This window comes from Physella acuta, unplaced genomic scaffold (genome assembly GCF_028476545.2).
Source record: "Physella acuta isolate Inbredline_101_S28 unplaced genomic scaffold, ASM2847654v3 ptg001044l, whole genome shotgun sequence".
NCBI classification, from domain to species: domain Eukaryota; kingdom Metazoa; phylum Mollusca; class Gastropoda; family Physidae; genus Physella; species Physella acuta.
The window spans coordinates 300,001-318,283 of NW_026732561.1; the positions used below are offsets into that span (position 1 = coordinate 300,001).

The 18,283-nt window shown below is 30.6% G+C and overlaps 1 protein-coding gene and 1 long non-coding RNA gene across 3 annotated transcripts in view; both read right to left on the reverse strand.

The window, feature by feature from the left end:
• Positions 1–3,651, reverse strand: part of LOC131954957 (uncharacterized) — a 12,908-nt gene extending 9,257 nt beyond the window's left edge. The window contains exons 1-2 of the long non-coding RNA XR_009388813.1: positions 3,569–3,651; positions 2,154–2,358 (exon numbers count right to left, since the gene is read on the reverse strand). This is a non-coding gene — a long non-coding RNA (uncharacterized LOC131954957). The remainder of the gene's footprint in view (positions 1–2,153; positions 2,359–3,568) is intronic.
• A 4,359-nt stretch (positions 3,652–8,010) lies between these two features.
• LOC131954956 (32 kDa beta-galactoside-binding lectin-like) lies at positions 8,011–16,037 on the reverse strand. Of its 2 annotated transcripts, none has more exons than XM_059318807.1 (6): positions 15,914–16,037; positions 15,281–15,397; positions 12,776–12,867; positions 8,905–9,106; positions 8,355–8,465; positions 8,011–8,083 (listed from the first exon to the last, which is right to left on the reverse strand). In XM_059318807.1, exons 2-6 carry the CDS (start codon positions 15,392–15,394, stop codon positions 8,024–8,026), a joined length of 579 nt encoding a protein of 192 aa, XP_059174790.1. In that variant the 5' UTR covers positions 15,395–15,397; positions 15,914–16,037; the 3' UTR covers positions 8,011–8,023. The 2 variants fall into 2 exon arrangements, with proteins under 2 accessions (XP_059174790.1, XP_059174789.1); XM_059318806.1 differs by having other exon boundaries at positions 15,886–16,037.
• Positions 16,038–18,283: the final 2,246 nt, after the last annotated feature.

Sequence of the window (18,283 nt, forward strand, 5' to 3'; positions counted from 1 at the left end):
TGGTTTACCTAGCAAATATTGAAGTTAAATGTTTAAATTTTTAGTCGTAAAAGAATAACAAGAATGACGATAGAAGTAGCAGGCTAGTTTACTTGGTTTTGTAACGTTTTTAATGCATAAGTTTAGTTCTAGTAGTACGATTTGTTAGTTATATGTATTGCAGAAAATTGTCTGGCCTACAATAATATTATGTACTTAATGTATACCCGTAGACTAGTAATAGCTCATACTTCTGCATATAATATCGAAAATTAAGGCAGGGTAAATTTTAATCAGGAGACAAAAACAGTAGGCCACTAAGCCTATTCTTAACACACGGAGCTCATTTCTATTTTTAATTTAACACTGTAGTGTAGGCCTATCAAAACATTCTAATAGGCTAAAACCATATTAGTATTATTAATAGTAGTGTACTGAATAACTAGGCTTTCTTTTTAAAAATATATTGTAATTGTAATTATAATTATAATTGTAATTGTAATTGTAATTGTAATTGTAATTGTAATTGTAATTGTAATTGTAATTGTAATTGTAATTGTAATTGTAATTGTAATTGTAATTGTAATTGTAATTGTAATTGTAATTGTAATTGTAATTGTAATTGTAATTGTAATTGTAATTGTAATTGTAATTGTAATTGTAATTGTAATTGTAATTGTAATTGTAATTGTAATTGTAATTGTAATTGTAATTGTAATTGTTATTGTAATTGTAATTGTAATTGTAATTGTAATTGTAATTGTAATTGTAATTGTAATTGTAATTGTAATTGTAATTGTAATTGTAATTGTAATTGTAATTGTAATTGTAATTGTAATTGTAATTGTAATTGTAATTGTAATTGTAATTGTAATTGTAATTGTAATTGTAATTGTAATTGTAATTGTAATTGTAATTGTAATTGTAATTGTAATTGTAATTGTAATTGTAATTGTAATTGTAATTGTAATTGTAATTGTAATTGTAATTGTAATTGTAATTGTAATTGTAATTGTAATTGTAATTGTAATTGTAATTGTAATTGTAATTGTAATTGTAATTGTAATTGTAATTGTAATTGTAATTGTAATTGTAATTGTAATTGTAATTGTAATTGTAATTGTAATTGTAATTGTAATTGTAATTGTAATTGTAATTGTAATTGTAATTGTAATTGTAATTGTAATTGTAATTGTAATTGTAATTGTAATTGTAATTGTAATTGTAATTGTAATTGTAATTGTAATTGTAATTGTAATTGTAATTGTAATTGTAATTGTAATTGTAATTGTAATTGTAATTGTAATTGTAATTGTAATTGTAATTGTAATTGTAATTGTAATTGTAATTGTAATTGTAATTGTAATTGTAATTGTAATTGTAATTGTAATTGTAATTGTAATTGTAATTGTAATTGTAATTGTAATTGTAATTGTAATTGTAATTGTAATTGTAATTGTAATTGTAATTGTAATTGTAATTGTAATTGTAATTGTAATTGTAATTGTAATTGTAATTGTAATTGTAATTGTAATTGTAATTGTAATTGTAATTGTAATTGTAATTGTAATTGTAATTGTAATTGTAATTGTAATTGTAATTGTAATTGTAATTGTAATTGTAATTGTAATTGTAATTGTAATTGTAATTGTAATTGTAATTGTAATTGTAATTGTAATTGTAATTGTAATTGTAATTGTAATTGCAATTGCAATTGCAATTGCAATTGCAATTGTAATTGTAATTGTAATTGTAATTGTAATTGTAATTGTAATTGTTATTGTTATTGTTATTGTTATTGTTATTGTTATTGTTATTGTTATTGTTATTGTTATTGTAATTGTAATTGTAATTGTAATTGTAATTGTAATTGTAATTGTAATTGTGATTGTGATTGCGATTACGATTTGCGATTTGCGATTTGCGATTTGCGATTTGCGATTCTGATTCTGATTCAGATTGTGACTGCGACTGCGACTGCGACTGTGATTGCGACTGCCACTGCCACTGTTATTGCGACTGCCACTGCCACTGTCACTGTGTACTTACATGTGTACTTTGGCAATTTATTGTTTGTGTATGTTAATTTCATCTACGCGCATAGGTTTATATTCGTGTGTATGCTCAGGTTCAGATTGATACTAGTGCGTTTTCTTAACGCACTGCACATGTACCTCAATATCCGTGGTCGTGAACATAATCCTCATTGTGAAAGCCGTGTTGACTGTGAAGGGAAAAGCGCAGCAGCATTGGTACTCAGTGTCCCAAACGTTGCTGATGCGTTTGGTGACAAGGACTTCATTCTCGTCTCCTTCGAAGTTAAACAAGGCCTCAAGCTGCATGGTGACGTCTTGCTGGCACTCGATCGACAAGGTAAACCTAAACAAAACATGGTCGGCTGTCACAAATTTAGTTAAACCTAAACAAAACATGGTCGGCTGTCACAAATTTAGTTAAACCTAAACAAAACATGGTCGGCTATCACAAATTTAGTTAAACCTAAACAAAACATGGTTGGCTATTACAAACTTAGTTAAACCTAAACAAAACATGGTCGGCTATAACAAACTTAGTTAAACCTAAACAAATCTTGGGTCGCTATCACAAACTTAGTTAAACCTAAACAAATCTTGGGTCGCTATAACAAACTTAGTTAAACCTAAACAAAACAAGGTCGGCTATCACAAACTTAGTTAAACCTAAACAAATCTTGGGTCGCTATAACAAACTTAGTTAAACCTAAACAAAACATGGTCAGCTATCACAAATTTAGTTAAACCTAAACAAAACATGGTCGGCTATAACAAACTTAGTTAAACCTAAACAAAACAAGGTCGGCTATCACAGACTTAGTTAAACCTAAACAAAACAAGGTCGGCTATCACAGACTTAGTTAAACCTAAACAAAACATGGTCGGCTGTCACAAACTTAGTTAAACCTAAACAAAACATGGTCGGCTATCACAGACTTAGTTAAACCTAAACAAAACATGGTCGGCTATCACAGACTTAGTTAAACCTAAACAAAACAAGGTCGGCTATCACAAACTTAGTTAAACCTAAACAAAACATGGTCGGCTATCACAGACTTAGTTAAACCTAAACAAAACAAGGTCGGCTATCACAGACTTAGTTAAACCTAAACAAAACAAGGTCGGCTATCACAGACTTAGTTAAACCTAAACAAAACATGGTCGGCTGTCACAAACTTAGTTAAACCTAAACAAAACATGGTCGGCTATCACAGACTTAGTTAAACCTAAACAAAACATGGTCGGCTATCACAGACTTAGTTAAACCTAAACAAAACATGGTCGGCTATCACAAACTTAGTTAAACCTAAACAAATCTTGGGTCGCTATAACAAACTTAGTTAAACCTAAACAAATCTTGGGTCGCTATAACAAACTTAGGTAAAAATAAACAAAACCTGGCTTGCTATAACAAACGTAGACGAAGCCAAACAAATTTTAAGACGGACAAACATAACAATATACAGTTGAGAAATAGACAAATGAACAAAATTGGTGAAGGACAAACGAAATACAAACGAAATATACGGCATCTAGTTGGACAGAAAATCTTTTACCTCTCAGCACTTGTGGGTGTGGCTTGTAAAATGATATACTGTCCGTGTGCTGATCTTGGAATAACAGTGTTTGAATTCTGTTTAACGGAAGAATAATATAGAAAGTCGTTGCACCTATATCTGCAATCTGCCACTAAATATACATGTACATGTCCACGTAGAAAAGATATATGCATAGAAAAAGATACGTATTTTGAAAAAAAAAAAGAAAACGCAAACACAATGCAAACGCAAAAACAATTAATGCAAACACAAAAAAAAAAACCGAAAACGCTTACGCATATTAAACACAACTTAATTATCAATCCATGCTAATTATAATATTCCAGCAATAATGCCCTCGTACACGTCTGCGGAATTTGCATTCACATTTTTTATTAGTGTGAGTTGAATTTCTTTTTAAATTACTGGCAAAATTATAAAAGATTTTAATTAATTAGTTTTTTTTACCCTTAAAATGTATCCATTTTTTCTAGAAATCTGAGCAAAAATATTTGACATTGATCCGTTTAATATATTTTTATATTTTCTTCAGGTTATGCAAAAGCATAAAAACAGTGTAAAAGTGTCAAATATACATAAATTTTAAGTCGATATATAAATAATCTCTTCTTATAATAAGACAATGCGATGCAATTTTAAAGCACCGCATTGTTCGAGGATTACTTTTATTGTTCCAAAATCTATAGCGGTGACGGAATGATTGACACACTACCACCAGCGTTATATTATCTACTAGCTGCATACCCGTGCTCCGCTGGTAAACACAACCACAACACAACCACAACACAACCTTAACACAACCACAACACAACCACAACACAACCTTAACACAACCACAACACAACCACAACACAACCACAACACAACCTCAACACAACCACAACACAACCACAACACAACCACAACACAACCTCAACATTTGAATCACCACCGAACAATACGCTTTCCTAGGCGTCCGTGCCCAAACAGAGCCTTTCTAGCATAAAAAAATTTAAGTCACATAAATAGATCCTACTCCATAACTTACAATAAAACTATGTGATGCTAATAAATGTACGGCAAGTGGTGTTTACTTTTATGGTTCTTAGAAAACACATTGGCAATGTAATTAGAATCACCAACGAAAAACATGCTTTTCCCAGGCGTCTGCGCCCAGAGAGAGCCTTTCCAGCATTCTCTATAGTCTATACTATAATTCTAAAATTTCACCATCTGTTAACACCGAAAAAATAGTGATTTGAGAGATCATAGACTAATTAGAAAATAATATAAATAATCTTAACATTTTTCTATGTTACTTACGAACCTTAACATATAATAATCAATGTGGTAGTAATAAAAAAAATAATAACTTAAATTATTGATGAGTTAAATTTATTTTTAAATTACCTCCCTTGCAAAAATTACAAATAAAGTTAAATTAATTAATTTTTTCAACCTACTGTTAATAAAAACGTATCCGCCTTTTCTAGTAATATAAACGAAAATGATATTTGACATTGATCTATTTAATATATTTTAGCAATGTGCGTGTATTTAATATTTTCTTTACGTTATGCAAAATAGTAAAAACAGTGGCAAATATAAATCAACTTTACGTTGTTATATAAACAAACCCTACTCTAACACTTATAATAAGAAACTGTGATGCACTGAAAAGCACTGCATGGTGCAATGTTTACTTTTATGGTTTCAAAATCTATAGCGATGAAGGAAAGACTGACAAACTAGCAGCCCGCTTAAATTATAGATAATAATAGTTTCGCTGTCTATCTATCTGTCTGTCTCTATCAATCTATCAATTTAATCAATCTATCTAATCTATCTAATCTATCTAATCTATCTAATCTATCTAATCTATCTAATCTATCTAATCTATCTAATCTATCTAATCTATCTAATCTATCTAATCTATCTAATCTATCTAATCTATCTAATCTATCTAATCTATCTAATCTATCTAATCTATCTAATCTATCTAATCTATCTAATCTATCTAATCTATCTAATCTATCTAATCTATCTAATCTATCTAATCTATCTAATCTATCTAATCTATCTAATCTATCTAATCTATCTAATCTATCTAATCTATCTAATCTATCTAATCTATCTAATCTATCTAATCAATCTAATCTGTTGGGAACGCTATGTGAATTCAAATACTGCGGATGTCCAAGGGACGATGTTGTTGGATTATTATAATTAACATGAATTGATAAAATGAAGCGATGGTAGGTAAAACACGGATATTTCAAATAGTGCCTTTTATTTATATTATTTACTGAACGTAGAGTAAGCCGGGGTAATTCCACACACGGGGTAATTCCACACACTATATACTGAATACTCTCTATTTTAAATGGGAGTAAAGTTTAATTAAAAGTTACTATTTCCTGTTTCTAAGAGGTCTTTTCTTGTACTTTCTGATACTGTTAGAGAAGCGTTCATCTACAATCAGAGCAAGAATTTTAATTTTATCTGCATCTATCTACAAACACCTTTACGTAGGTACAACCCCTGCACTTTTTAAAAATATTTTGTCTCATTTTTAATTTTTGTCAATTATTTATTGATTTTATGAAAGCTTAATCATTTTTTTTAATAGTAACAGTTAATGATGCTAGATTCAGCCTTTAATTTAGAACAGGAAATCATATTTTTCCAAATAGTAGGTGTGGGGCAATTCCACACACATGATCTGGGGCAGTTCCATACCCTATAGTTTGGAATGTCCCATGTTGCTTTTTATACTCTTTAGAGGGTTTAACTATGATTTTAAACCATTTAAACTGGTGGTGGCTGAATCTGTAATTTACATCTCATGATTGAATTTTAAAAAGTACTTAAATAGTACTAGATCTAGTACTTTTTAATCAGTGTTTCTTCCAGACTTTTTTCTCCGGGGGGGGCACTTGAAATCTTCGGGGGGGGGGGGGGGGCGGTAAACTTTTCTTCCGGGGGGGCGGACACTGTTAAAAGTATATATTTTCTATATAAATTATATAAATTTCATTTCGTTTGGGGGGGGGGGGCGGTAAAAAGAGAAGCCTAGAAGAAATTCTGTGTTTAATTTTAAAAAGACTCTGCTATTAAAATTAAATAACATTGCCACAGACTTCTTTTATTTCTTTATCTATTATTATTTTTACTGTACCTATATTATTTATTATAATTTATGCAATATTTACAGCTAAACATCCCCATACACTCATTAGTAGTTACTCTTTCTAACATTTAATTTTGTTCTTATTTCAGAATGGTCCGCAATTATAAACGAATAACTTCGGCCTATGACAGATGAAAGCAGAATTCAGGAGGAAGAAATTGAGGTTTTCTCCTCACCCAGTGATGAAGAGTGGTTGCCCCCATGCTAAATTGTTTCCAATGGCAAAAGAGCTTTTTTTTTTACACATTTTTAAATACATGAATTTTTAAATTTGCATAATGTGTGTGGAATTGCCCCACTTGCCATGTTTTTGTAATAAAAGTGAAATGTTTAGAGACTGTATTTTTGTATTTATCTCAGTATTTGTTTGCTATTATATAAGTAATGCATGTCTAGTTATACCCTCAATATTATATTGTGGTAGTGTTAATTTTTTATTTTTTACAAATTGTTTAGAAAAGTAGTGTATGGAATTATCCCGGGTTACCATACTGTTTACTAATTATTATTTTTATCCAACAACAGATACCGTTCCTAAATTCGCTATATGTTTATTTCTATCTTTCGGTTTGCGGACAAGCAGGGAGATTTAAAACCGTTCATTCAGTGCAAATTGGCGCCAAGGGCTAAACTTTGAACACAATGCCTTTATGTTTGGATTAAAGTTGTGTTTGCGTTTGTATTTTTTGCGTTTGCATTTGTGTTTTGAGTTTGTATTGTGTTTGGGTTTGTTTTTCTTTTGTGTTTGTTTGTTGCGTTTGTATTTGTGTTTTGTTTGTGTTTTTTTTAGTTTGCGTTTGCATTTGTGCTTGCATTGTGTTTGTGTTTGCGCTTTCTTTAGTGTTTGTGTTTTGTTTTATTGTGTGTTTGTGTTTGCGTTGTGTTTGTGTTTAGTTTTGTTCTGTTCTGTTCCGAAATTGGTACATTTAAAAAATATTCACCGTGGCGTAGCACGGGTATGCAGCTAGTATATATATATATATATATATATATATATATATATATATATATATATATATATATATATATATAATCTATATATAATTCTTAATAAATATAATACCATTGAAATAAAAATGTTAGTTTAAAAACTGAGAAATTTTGTAAATTGTAATATTTTGCCTTTACGCCTCAAAAGGTTGCCGACACCTGCCCTAGTCCCTATTGTGTGTAAACAAATCAAAGGTTTAATATGAACAATTTATAAAGTTTGTACAAAAGTATTAACATTTATAAATCTTTGCAAATATTAACTTTATCACAGAGAAATAATATTTCTGTAATCATATTTTTTCAAAATTCGATAAACCAATTTCAAAATTAAAACTCACGGGAAATGTCATCTGTAAGAGGAAAATAATGTTTTTTTTTACAAAATTAGAGATAAACAATTTTGAAATTAAGTTTAGTTATAGAAATACGATATCTAAATTAAAAATGAAACTCTATGGTAACGTCTGTTTTAGGTCATAAAATCTAGGATAGGAAATCAAGAACTCGTTTAAAAAGTGCCAACAGTTGAAATGCTATGTAATAGGCATACATAATATACAAATGAGTACATTTAACTTCATAACTTAACTATGGTTTTCTACTAAATGTATAGACACTCACAGAATACACGATCGAAGTCACGGCGGCACTATCACGAATGGAGATAAATTTGATGTTGTCGAAGGTAATGGGGTTTATAAAATCATACACTAATCTCTGATTGTTGTAGATCTGTAGATATATTATATGTTAAGTTATTTTGTGTTGGGTATAATTTGGTTGGTAGTGTAATAAAAATTACGTTATTATTCTAAACTATTTATGATAACGTTTGTTACTCAACTAAATCATCTTGTATGCGATCAATTTTGTGTGGGAATATTTTGTTTCATTCAAAATGAGATAAGGTGAGATTTGTTGGCTGATATTTTGTTAAAGATCCTATTCAGGGACCAAGCAGGAAATTAGTCGATAGCATTTGTAGACTTGATCTTTATTCTAGTGACTGTGCAACTGACCAATTACTCGCTTCATTCTATAATGCTATCTCAGTGATTTACATGCGTTTTAAAACCTTATTCGACTATATTATGAACATTTGATACAAATTTCTTACTTCGACAGTCTGTGTTGTGATACGAATGTGACAAGATCTAGTCATCAGACCTACCCTGATCTTGTTGCTGTGAATGATGAACTTGATGCGGAAAGACTGTCCTCTGCTCGCAGGGTTCGAGCCCGCGTTAATTTCCCGGTTCCACCTCCCAGCTGTCTTAGAGCTGACCATCATTTGGTTTGTGTTCAGTCGGAATGATACGTGGATTGGAACATGGTTGGAGCATCTGTTGTTATCGCATAGCTCAAAAGTCGTCCTAGAACCAAAAAAACTTAAGTATAAGGGCTGCAGTTAAATAAAGTAACATCAAAGTAGAATGATTAAATTGTTGTGAATGCATCCATCCACATTTAACGACAAAGGATCCCATTGTTTACCGTAAGAAAAAAAAAGTTGAAGCTTATATCGCAAATGATATCAAACCTCGTGGAACACGAATCATCAGAGATATGAAATCAGACCTGGAGGTCAGAGGCGTCACAAGGGGGTGCGAGGGTGAGGACCGTAGCGGTTTACACCACTGATTGGGGTGGCACCATGGACAACAAAAGCAAAAATGTACTTAAAGTGGGATGTTTTTGTAATTTATTCAGAGTTCCATGCACTTTTAAATACGCGTTTCCACATTCAAATGACGGGAAAGGGGGGGGGGGGGTAATTAAAGAAATTAGGTTAGTTTAAAGACAAATATTCTTTCTCAAGTTTGTTAGATGAATAATAATAGCTACACGCATCTTTTTGTATTAAATCTATTCGTTTAAGACCACTCCTGATAAAATTGAGGTGGGGGATGGGGGACAAGGACAAAAAAACATTTGTAAGTACAGTTTTACACCCTCTTACACCATGAGAAAATTACTAATTTTTGCACCCTTAACCCAGCCGACTAAACGGGCAGAGAAAATTAGAGATAGAAAATTTGTGAAAATGCACTTTTTCTCAAGTAAGAAGTAGTTTATTTTAACTTTAGAGAAAACTTGTTGAAAAACTATATATATATATATATATATATATATATATATATATATATATATATATATATATATATATATATATATATATATATATATAATTAGCATACATTGATAAAATGCGATATGGTAGGTAAAGCCAAGATATTTTAAAAACTGCCTTTTACTAATATTATACGCTGAACATACTGATAACCAATTGTTATTTGTAATCAATTACAGTTTAGAAACCGCTCTTAAATTGCCTTTTATGTTTACTTCTATCTTTCCGTGTGCGGATAAGCTTGAGGTGTTATAATGATTTACTAAATTGAATCAGACGCTTCCATCGGCGCCCCAGCAAGTTGTGATTTGCGCCCTGGTCTATTCTGTGAGCATACGTTCGTTTTAAACGTTGCAATAGACTATGAATAAGAAGTGTTACTATCGTCCTTCACTAAATCGAATTCAGGGCGTCCTCCGGCGCCTTAACAGACTGCTAAATCGCGCCCAGGTCCTTCCATTGAGCGCTATGGCACCTAATTTCAGTTTAAACTGTGCGACAGGCTATGGATAAGATAAGGTATTTAAGTCGCTTACTAAGATGAATCGAGTGCGATTCGGCACCTCGGGCTATAACGTGAGCATCATGCTTTTATATGCATTCAAATTTGTGTTTATGTTGTGCGTTATTGTTTGCGTATACATTTATATTTGTGTTTGCATTTGTATTTGCGTTCGCGTTTGTGTTTGTGTTTCTTTTGGTTTTTGTGTTTGCGTTAGCGCTTGCGTTTGTGTTTGTGTTTGCGTTTGTGTTTTTGTTGTGGTTAGTTGTGGCTATGGTTAATTCAAAAGGTAATATAATTCACAAAGCCGGGCTGTGCCGGATATATGCTGCTTAACACTTTGATCCTTTACTGATTGTTTTTTCACAGAGGCCAGTGCAGCTCCTGGCCGGGATGGCTAGTATTTTATAAACGAAGCTTGACTATGCAGTATGGGTTCCCGTGCTCTTTTTGTCCTGACTTTTTTTTTATTTGTTATTAACTTAAATTAATTCTGTTCAGAAGCAATGTCACTCTACACTATGTGTTTAAAAAAAAATCATATGTAAAAGAAGCAATTGATAATTTACTTTGCTTAGTACACACATGTTTAAAGGAGCGTTATGAGCACCTCTATTAGACTAGTCATAGGTACCTGTTACACGGTCAATTCTGGTGACCTATAGCTCTCTTCTCTTTACAAATAGGCTACTAGGTTTTTCTTTTAGAATTACTTTTTCGATTTCGTTTGGAGGTGAAAGGGGAAGAAACGGTGGAGATGTCTGAAGAAAATGTATATTTCTAGTGAAAGTGAGTAATGAAATGAATTGTAATTCAGCTTTTTAAAAAGTCTTTATCGGAAACTTAGGAAAAGAAACATTTTATTGATCAAGAGCATTGGAATGAAACATTGAAAAAGAAGGGGTTTTGTTTTATGTAGGGCCTACTGTCTGTGTTTAGACTTGTTTAAAATAGCATAGACTACAAATACCTATTAGAAAACTTACAACCATATTATACACAGTATTAGTTAACACAATACCATATTAAATGCACTCGCTGATTAAGAGACTTAAAAGATTCCGTTGAAAACCCGGCTGTTCAATTGTAGTTATGTTGTTTTTGTCTTTTAAAAATACCAATTTCGGCTGAGCATGGATCTGACCACACTATCCCTTCATATACTGAAAAGACAGAAACAGGTGATCTCTACTTCACTCTCCCCGTGTCCTCCCAAGTTCCCAAGTCCTGATATACAACTTTATCATTCACATACAAAAAAAAAATTAAAAAAAAAAAAAAAAAAACTTGATGGGTTTCAAACTCGTACCACCCATAAGGTATCAATTACACTATCATCTCAGCTATTTAGGCACATTAGAAATCACGGAGAATAAAAGACGTAGGCCTACTTAAGAAACTTACGCGAATATGCCATATTCTTTCAGATTAAATTAAATACAAAGATGTCTATAAAATAATTGAGGCCTCAAATAGTTTAGTATAAAAATTTATTTTTGGAATAGATTCTAGATCTAAATAGAATCTGACCAGTTTTTCCGTAGATCTCTAGATGTAGAATCTCTAGATCTAGAATCCTAATAGATAAAGTAAATTTTATAAGTTTAGGCCTAGAAAATTGTATTGTATACATTTCATAGCGAACGTAGATTCCTTAGATCTAAATCAAATTTGAATGAAATAGTTCCTTTCTTTAAATTCTGAAATCGGAAGATGATGCCACTAGTTTTGTTTTCTTTCCTTAGTGTAAACATTTGTGACGTGATTGTTAATCGCGTTCTTGCCACAACTATCAACACTTTTCCGGTTACATAATTAAAATGTATTTATACATTCGAATATGCCTTTATTTTTTATTTTACTTCTTTAAATAAAATTCTGTTTATACATTTAAAACATCTACCATATTTTTTCCAACTAAAGTCCGTATCAAGTTCTCCATATATCGCTGAAGATACTAATATGATAGATTGTGAACATATTTTGCGGACAGAGAGACACAGAGAGAGAGAGAGAGAGAGAGAATTGCGCACATGGGCTTTTATATAAAAGGACTAGATAAAGAAGAACTCTAAGTCATGATAGTGGCTTGAGCGGTTGCACATCTTTCACACTACATTGAGTATTATTCTAGGCAGCAGAGCAGTTTAGTTACTGTAGAGCATAGACTGCTGTAGTAGCTATGTTTTTTTGTTGTTTTTACTACCAAAACGTTTTGGAATTTAAAAAAAATAATTTTTGTTTGATTTTAAACCCCATAAGCATCCCTTCTCGCATTGCGGGGTCTGGCGGCATCGTAGTTTCGCCAAGCCGGGCTAATTTAATTTGTGGCTGCCTACAAAAAGTCTACTATCGCACCGAAATGTCCACAAATCAAGGACTCAAATCTGTTGGAAAACAAACTTTTACCTTGTTCCTCTAGAAGGGAGGCTTCCATCAATAATAATCTCTTTACCATCGTAAATCGTATACCGAATTTGGCCGTAGTAAGGTAAGCGATACTGTGAATGTGTAACAAATTTGACATTTTAGGTACTGTTAAAAATGTGTGATTGCTTATAATATTTTTGCTACCTTGGAACAGTGTATAGAGGAAGTATTGAAATGGAGCAAAACATCGCTATTAGGAAAAACAAAGCTAAGGCTATGCCGTTCTTTCGTTCGTTCCTTCGTTAGTTCAATACTTCGGTATTTCGTTAGTTCATTAGTTAGTTCGTTAGTTCGTTATTTTGTTATTTCAGTATCTCATTAGTTCGTTCGATCGTTAGTTCGTTCAATACTATCGTCCAATCGTACAACCGTACCATTGTACAACCGTACAATTATACAATAATACAACTATACAATTATACAATTATACAATTATACAGTCAATCATACAACTAATCATACAATTATATGACACAATCATACAATCGTACAATCGTACAATTGTTCAATCCTTCAATCGTTAAATCATTTATTTGTTTTTTATTGCTTGATTGATTGATTGATTCATTCATTCATTGATAAATAGATTAATCTATTAATATATTAATATATTAATATATTAATATATTAATACATTAATATATTAATATATTAATATATTAATATATTAATATATTAATAGATTAATAGATTAATATATTAATAGATTAATATATTAATATATTAATATATTAATATATTAATAGATTAATAGATTAATAGATTAATATATTAATAGATTAATAGATTAATAGATTAATAGATTAATAGATTAATAGATTAATAGATTAATAGATTAATATATTAATAGATTAATAGATTAATAGATTAATAGATTAATAGATTAATAGATTAATAGATTAATAGATTAATAGATTAATAGATTAATAGATTAATAGATTAATAGATTAATAGATTAATAGATTAATAGATTAATAGATTAATAGATTAATAGATTAATAGATGAATAGATTAATAGATTAAAAGATTAATAGATGAATAGATTAAAAGATTAATAGATGAATAGATGAATAGATGAATAGATGAATAGATGAATAGATGAATAGATGAATAGATTATTAGATGAATAGATGAATAGATGAATAGATGAATAGATGAATTGATGAATAGATGAATAGATGAATTGATGAATTGATGAATTGATGAATTGATGAATTGATGAATTGATGAATTGATGAATTGATGAATTGATGAATTGATGAATTGATGAATTGATGAATTGATGAATTGATGAATTGATGAATTGATGAATTGATGAATTGATGAATTGATGAATTGATGAATTGATGAATTGATGAATTGATGAATTGATGAATTGATTATTAGATGAATAGATGAATAGATGAATAGATGAATAGATGAGTTGATGAATAGAAGAATTGATGAATTGATGAATTGATGAATTGATGAATTGATGAATTGATGAATTGATGAATTGATGAATTGATGAATTGATGAATTGATGAATTGATGAATTGATGAATTGATGAATTGATGAATTGATGAATTGATGAATTGATGAATTGATGAATTGATGAATTGATGAATTGATGAATTGATGAATTGATGAATTGATGAATTGATGAATTGATGAATTGATGAATTGATGAATTGATGAATTGATGAATTGATGAATTGATGAATTGATGAATTGATGAATTGATGAATTGATGAATTGATGAATTGATGAATTGATGAATTGATGAATTGATGAATTGATGAATTGATGAATTGGTTAATTGGTTAATTGGTTAATTGATTAATTGATTAATTGATTAATTGATTAATTGATTAATTGATTAATTGATTAATTGATTAATTGATTAATTGATTAATTGATTAATTGATTAATTGATTATTTGCTTCATTGATTCATCGATTCTTCGATTCATTGATTATTTGATTATTTGATTATTTGATTATTTGATTATTTGATTATTTGATTATTTGATTATTTGATTATTTGATTATTTGATTATTTGATTACTTGATTATTTGATTATTTGATTACTTGATTAATTGGGTTTTTATATTTTTTGATTTATTAAATTTATTGGTTTATTGATTTATTGATTTATTGGTTTATTGATTTATCGATTTATCGATTTATTGATTTTATGATTTATTTTATGATTTTATTGATCTATTGTTTTTTATATATATATATATATATATATATATATATATATATATATATATATATATATATATATATATATATATATATATATATATATATATATATATATATATATATATATATATATACATTAATTAATTAACTTTTTTTAAAATGTATGATTTCTTTTTTTTTTCTTTTTTTTCTGTATTTAAAAAAAAAATAATGTTTTATGCGTGTATGTGCATTCTTGTTTTCTTCACTGTTTTGTTAAAGATTCTTCAAGATTTCAAAGACAGACTTACCACAGAAGTGGCTGTAAAACTGCGCTTGTAGTTGTGGTGGTAGGTGATGTTGTCACCTTTAACCAACAAAAAGCTGGCCAGAAAAGATAGCAAAGTCTGCAGTCCCAACAGCATGATCTGACACACAAGATGCGAACATACATTAAAGTTTACCCGCTTTGAGAATGTTCCAGAAATATCAGCGAACTGGTTTATTAGTGTGAGTCCTAACCTTCCCCCCCCCCCTCCCATCCCTCCTTTCACACACACACAAACCGACCTGTTTGTCGGCCAAATTTTGGGAAAAACTTTCAGTGTGATGGGAGCGGCTAGAATGGTCTTTTGAAATAAGTGTCGGCTAGGATAGTTATGTAAATAGTGAAAAACTGAAAAATGTGAGTAAACGACACTGTGTGTCAGATAGACAAGAGTTCAACTGTCGCTCGCACCACGGCCAAACAAGTTAAGTCACTTCTAGATCCAGCTCATAACCATAAAGGTACATATCAGTATTTGTAGGCATTCCCTACTGAATCTAATGCGGGAGGGGAATTCGGAAACGACAGTCTCGAGAGTCAGTTTGCCATGCACCAAAAATATATTAAAAAAAACAACAAATATGTTACCTTGCTAAACAAATTTGTTGTCACGTACCTACACTGCTATGTTAAAACACCTGAAAACTTTTTGAATAGGTGTGGTTTCGATTTAAAAGCAACTTCTGACAGGCAGCTCACCACACAAAGTTGGGACACGCAAAAGGAAAAATGGCGGTCGGAAGGTTAGCTAACACTTGCCTGGGGCCTGTACACGTGTCATTTAACTGGCGGATTAAAAGGTTGCCGTTCATAAGTGGAGCTCAAGCAAGAATTTTGTATGGTAATCGTATAGGCTATGTGTGCACAAAAATGCAAATCTCAGGTTTTAGACTTATGATATTTTGTTTTTTACTGTTAAGTACTCACGCAATAAGATGTACGCACTCGTGTAATAGTATTGAGTGCACATAGGAGTTATAGACTTCATTGCTTTAAATATTTAGAATCTTGTATTAGAAAATGGTTACATGACAAATGACCTCATGATAAATGGTCTCAGACAAAATATCATAGAACAATAAATGATCTCAAGTACTAATGATATCATCGGCAAACGATCTCCGATAAAAATAACTCATACGAAATATTTCAATGCAAAATATTTATGTTTAAGATAATTTTAATCTATTTCGTTATATATTTTACGTTATGAACGTTTTTGCAAACTTTTCGACGTATTGTGAATTTAGTATAATTTAGGCGTTCATCAATTTATGTATTTTAATGTATTCTTATGTCTTATACATATATGAAATACTATTTAAAAATCAAGTTTAACTGATTCATTTAGTATCTCACAATTATTCTGTGAAAGAAAGCAAATAAAATCAACCTGACAACAAAAGAAATTTTTAAAATCGACTAAAATCATCCCAAACACTATAGGCCTATATATTTTGCCGTGAGATATTTTGTCAGAGATATTTTGTCAGAGCTGCTTGGACTGAGATCATTTGTCCATGAAATTATTTGTCTTTGTATTTTTCGTCATGATGTATTCTTTGCGTGTGATGAATTTTTCTTGAGATCATTTGTCATAAAGATGATTTGTCCCGAGATTTTTTTTTGCTCTTCAGGCATGCGCAACAGAATCATCCCAAATACTACACATATTTTGCCTTGAGATATTTTTTTAAATATATTATGTTTGGGATTTTCTGTCTATGATATCATTTGTCCTTATAGTTTTTTTTCTCATATATTTTTCAGTGAGATCAATTTTCCTTGAAATCATTTGTTCTTATGATCATTTGTTCTTATGATCCTTTGTCCTGAGACCATTTGTCCTGAGACCATTTGTCCTGAGACCATTTGTCCTGAGACCATTTGTCCTGAGACCATTTGTCTTGTCACCATGGAGGATATATGTAATGTTTTAATGCTTTATTTCAAATCAAATTAAAGCTCGAGGTTCTTTAAAATATGCTCTTAATTGGTTTTTTTTCTAAACGCAAATAATTTTCTAATAATAAAACAATGGTACTTAAAAAAAATTCTCCGAAACTTTCTTGTGTAAAAAAAAGGTTCAAATTAGTGACTCTAAAACATCGAATGGGAGGACGTGGCCTAACGGCAGAGCGCTAGACTGCCCTAACAGAAAGCTACGAGTTCGAATCTGTTTTCAAGAAGGCAGGACACAGTACCCCTTTATAAGCCGAGGTCAAAGAAACAGGAAAACCCTGCTTCATTTGTCACATGGACGAACTGTTTCGTAAGGGAACTTTACGTGTTTACTTGCTAATAGAAATGTGTTAGAAATACTTTTTATAGCTACATTTGCCCTACACCTATGATTATCATGATTGTTTTTTAATTTGTTCAGAAGTGGATTTGAAAATCAATATGTAATTTCTCAAAAGTGATGCTGGTTGTAATACCTTCAAACTAGCTAGCGAGCTCAGGTTCTCAAACTTTTTCTAGTGACGATCCCTTTATACAAAAGCTAAGTGCAAAGTTACCTGCCACCCCCACTCCATTAAAAAGTCAATATTCAATATTAACAAGTAAATTAATAAATACCGAGTTAAGGTTTTCTAGTACATTTAAATTCTATTGAAAATTACGTTTGATAACTGATTATATGCGATGGGTAAAATTGCATGTCATTAACTAGCCCTTAAATTTGCGGTTGCGTTTCTGTTAACGCCAAAATCATGTTCAATATAAAAAATTCAATGTATTTTGTTTCAAATGGAGAAATGTTAAACATCTACTTTCGGAAAGATATTTGGACACAAACAGAAATAAAACTCGAAATGTAAGCAATGTCACCTTTTCGGTGTGAATGGTGCATACACCAAAATAGTGCGAAGGGTTTTGATTAACCATAGTTCATGCCACGGAATCATTTCGCTAATCAACGAATTCGCCTAGTAATTAATCGCCAGTGCTGGTACCATCTAGGGAAGCAGAGAATGGACTACGT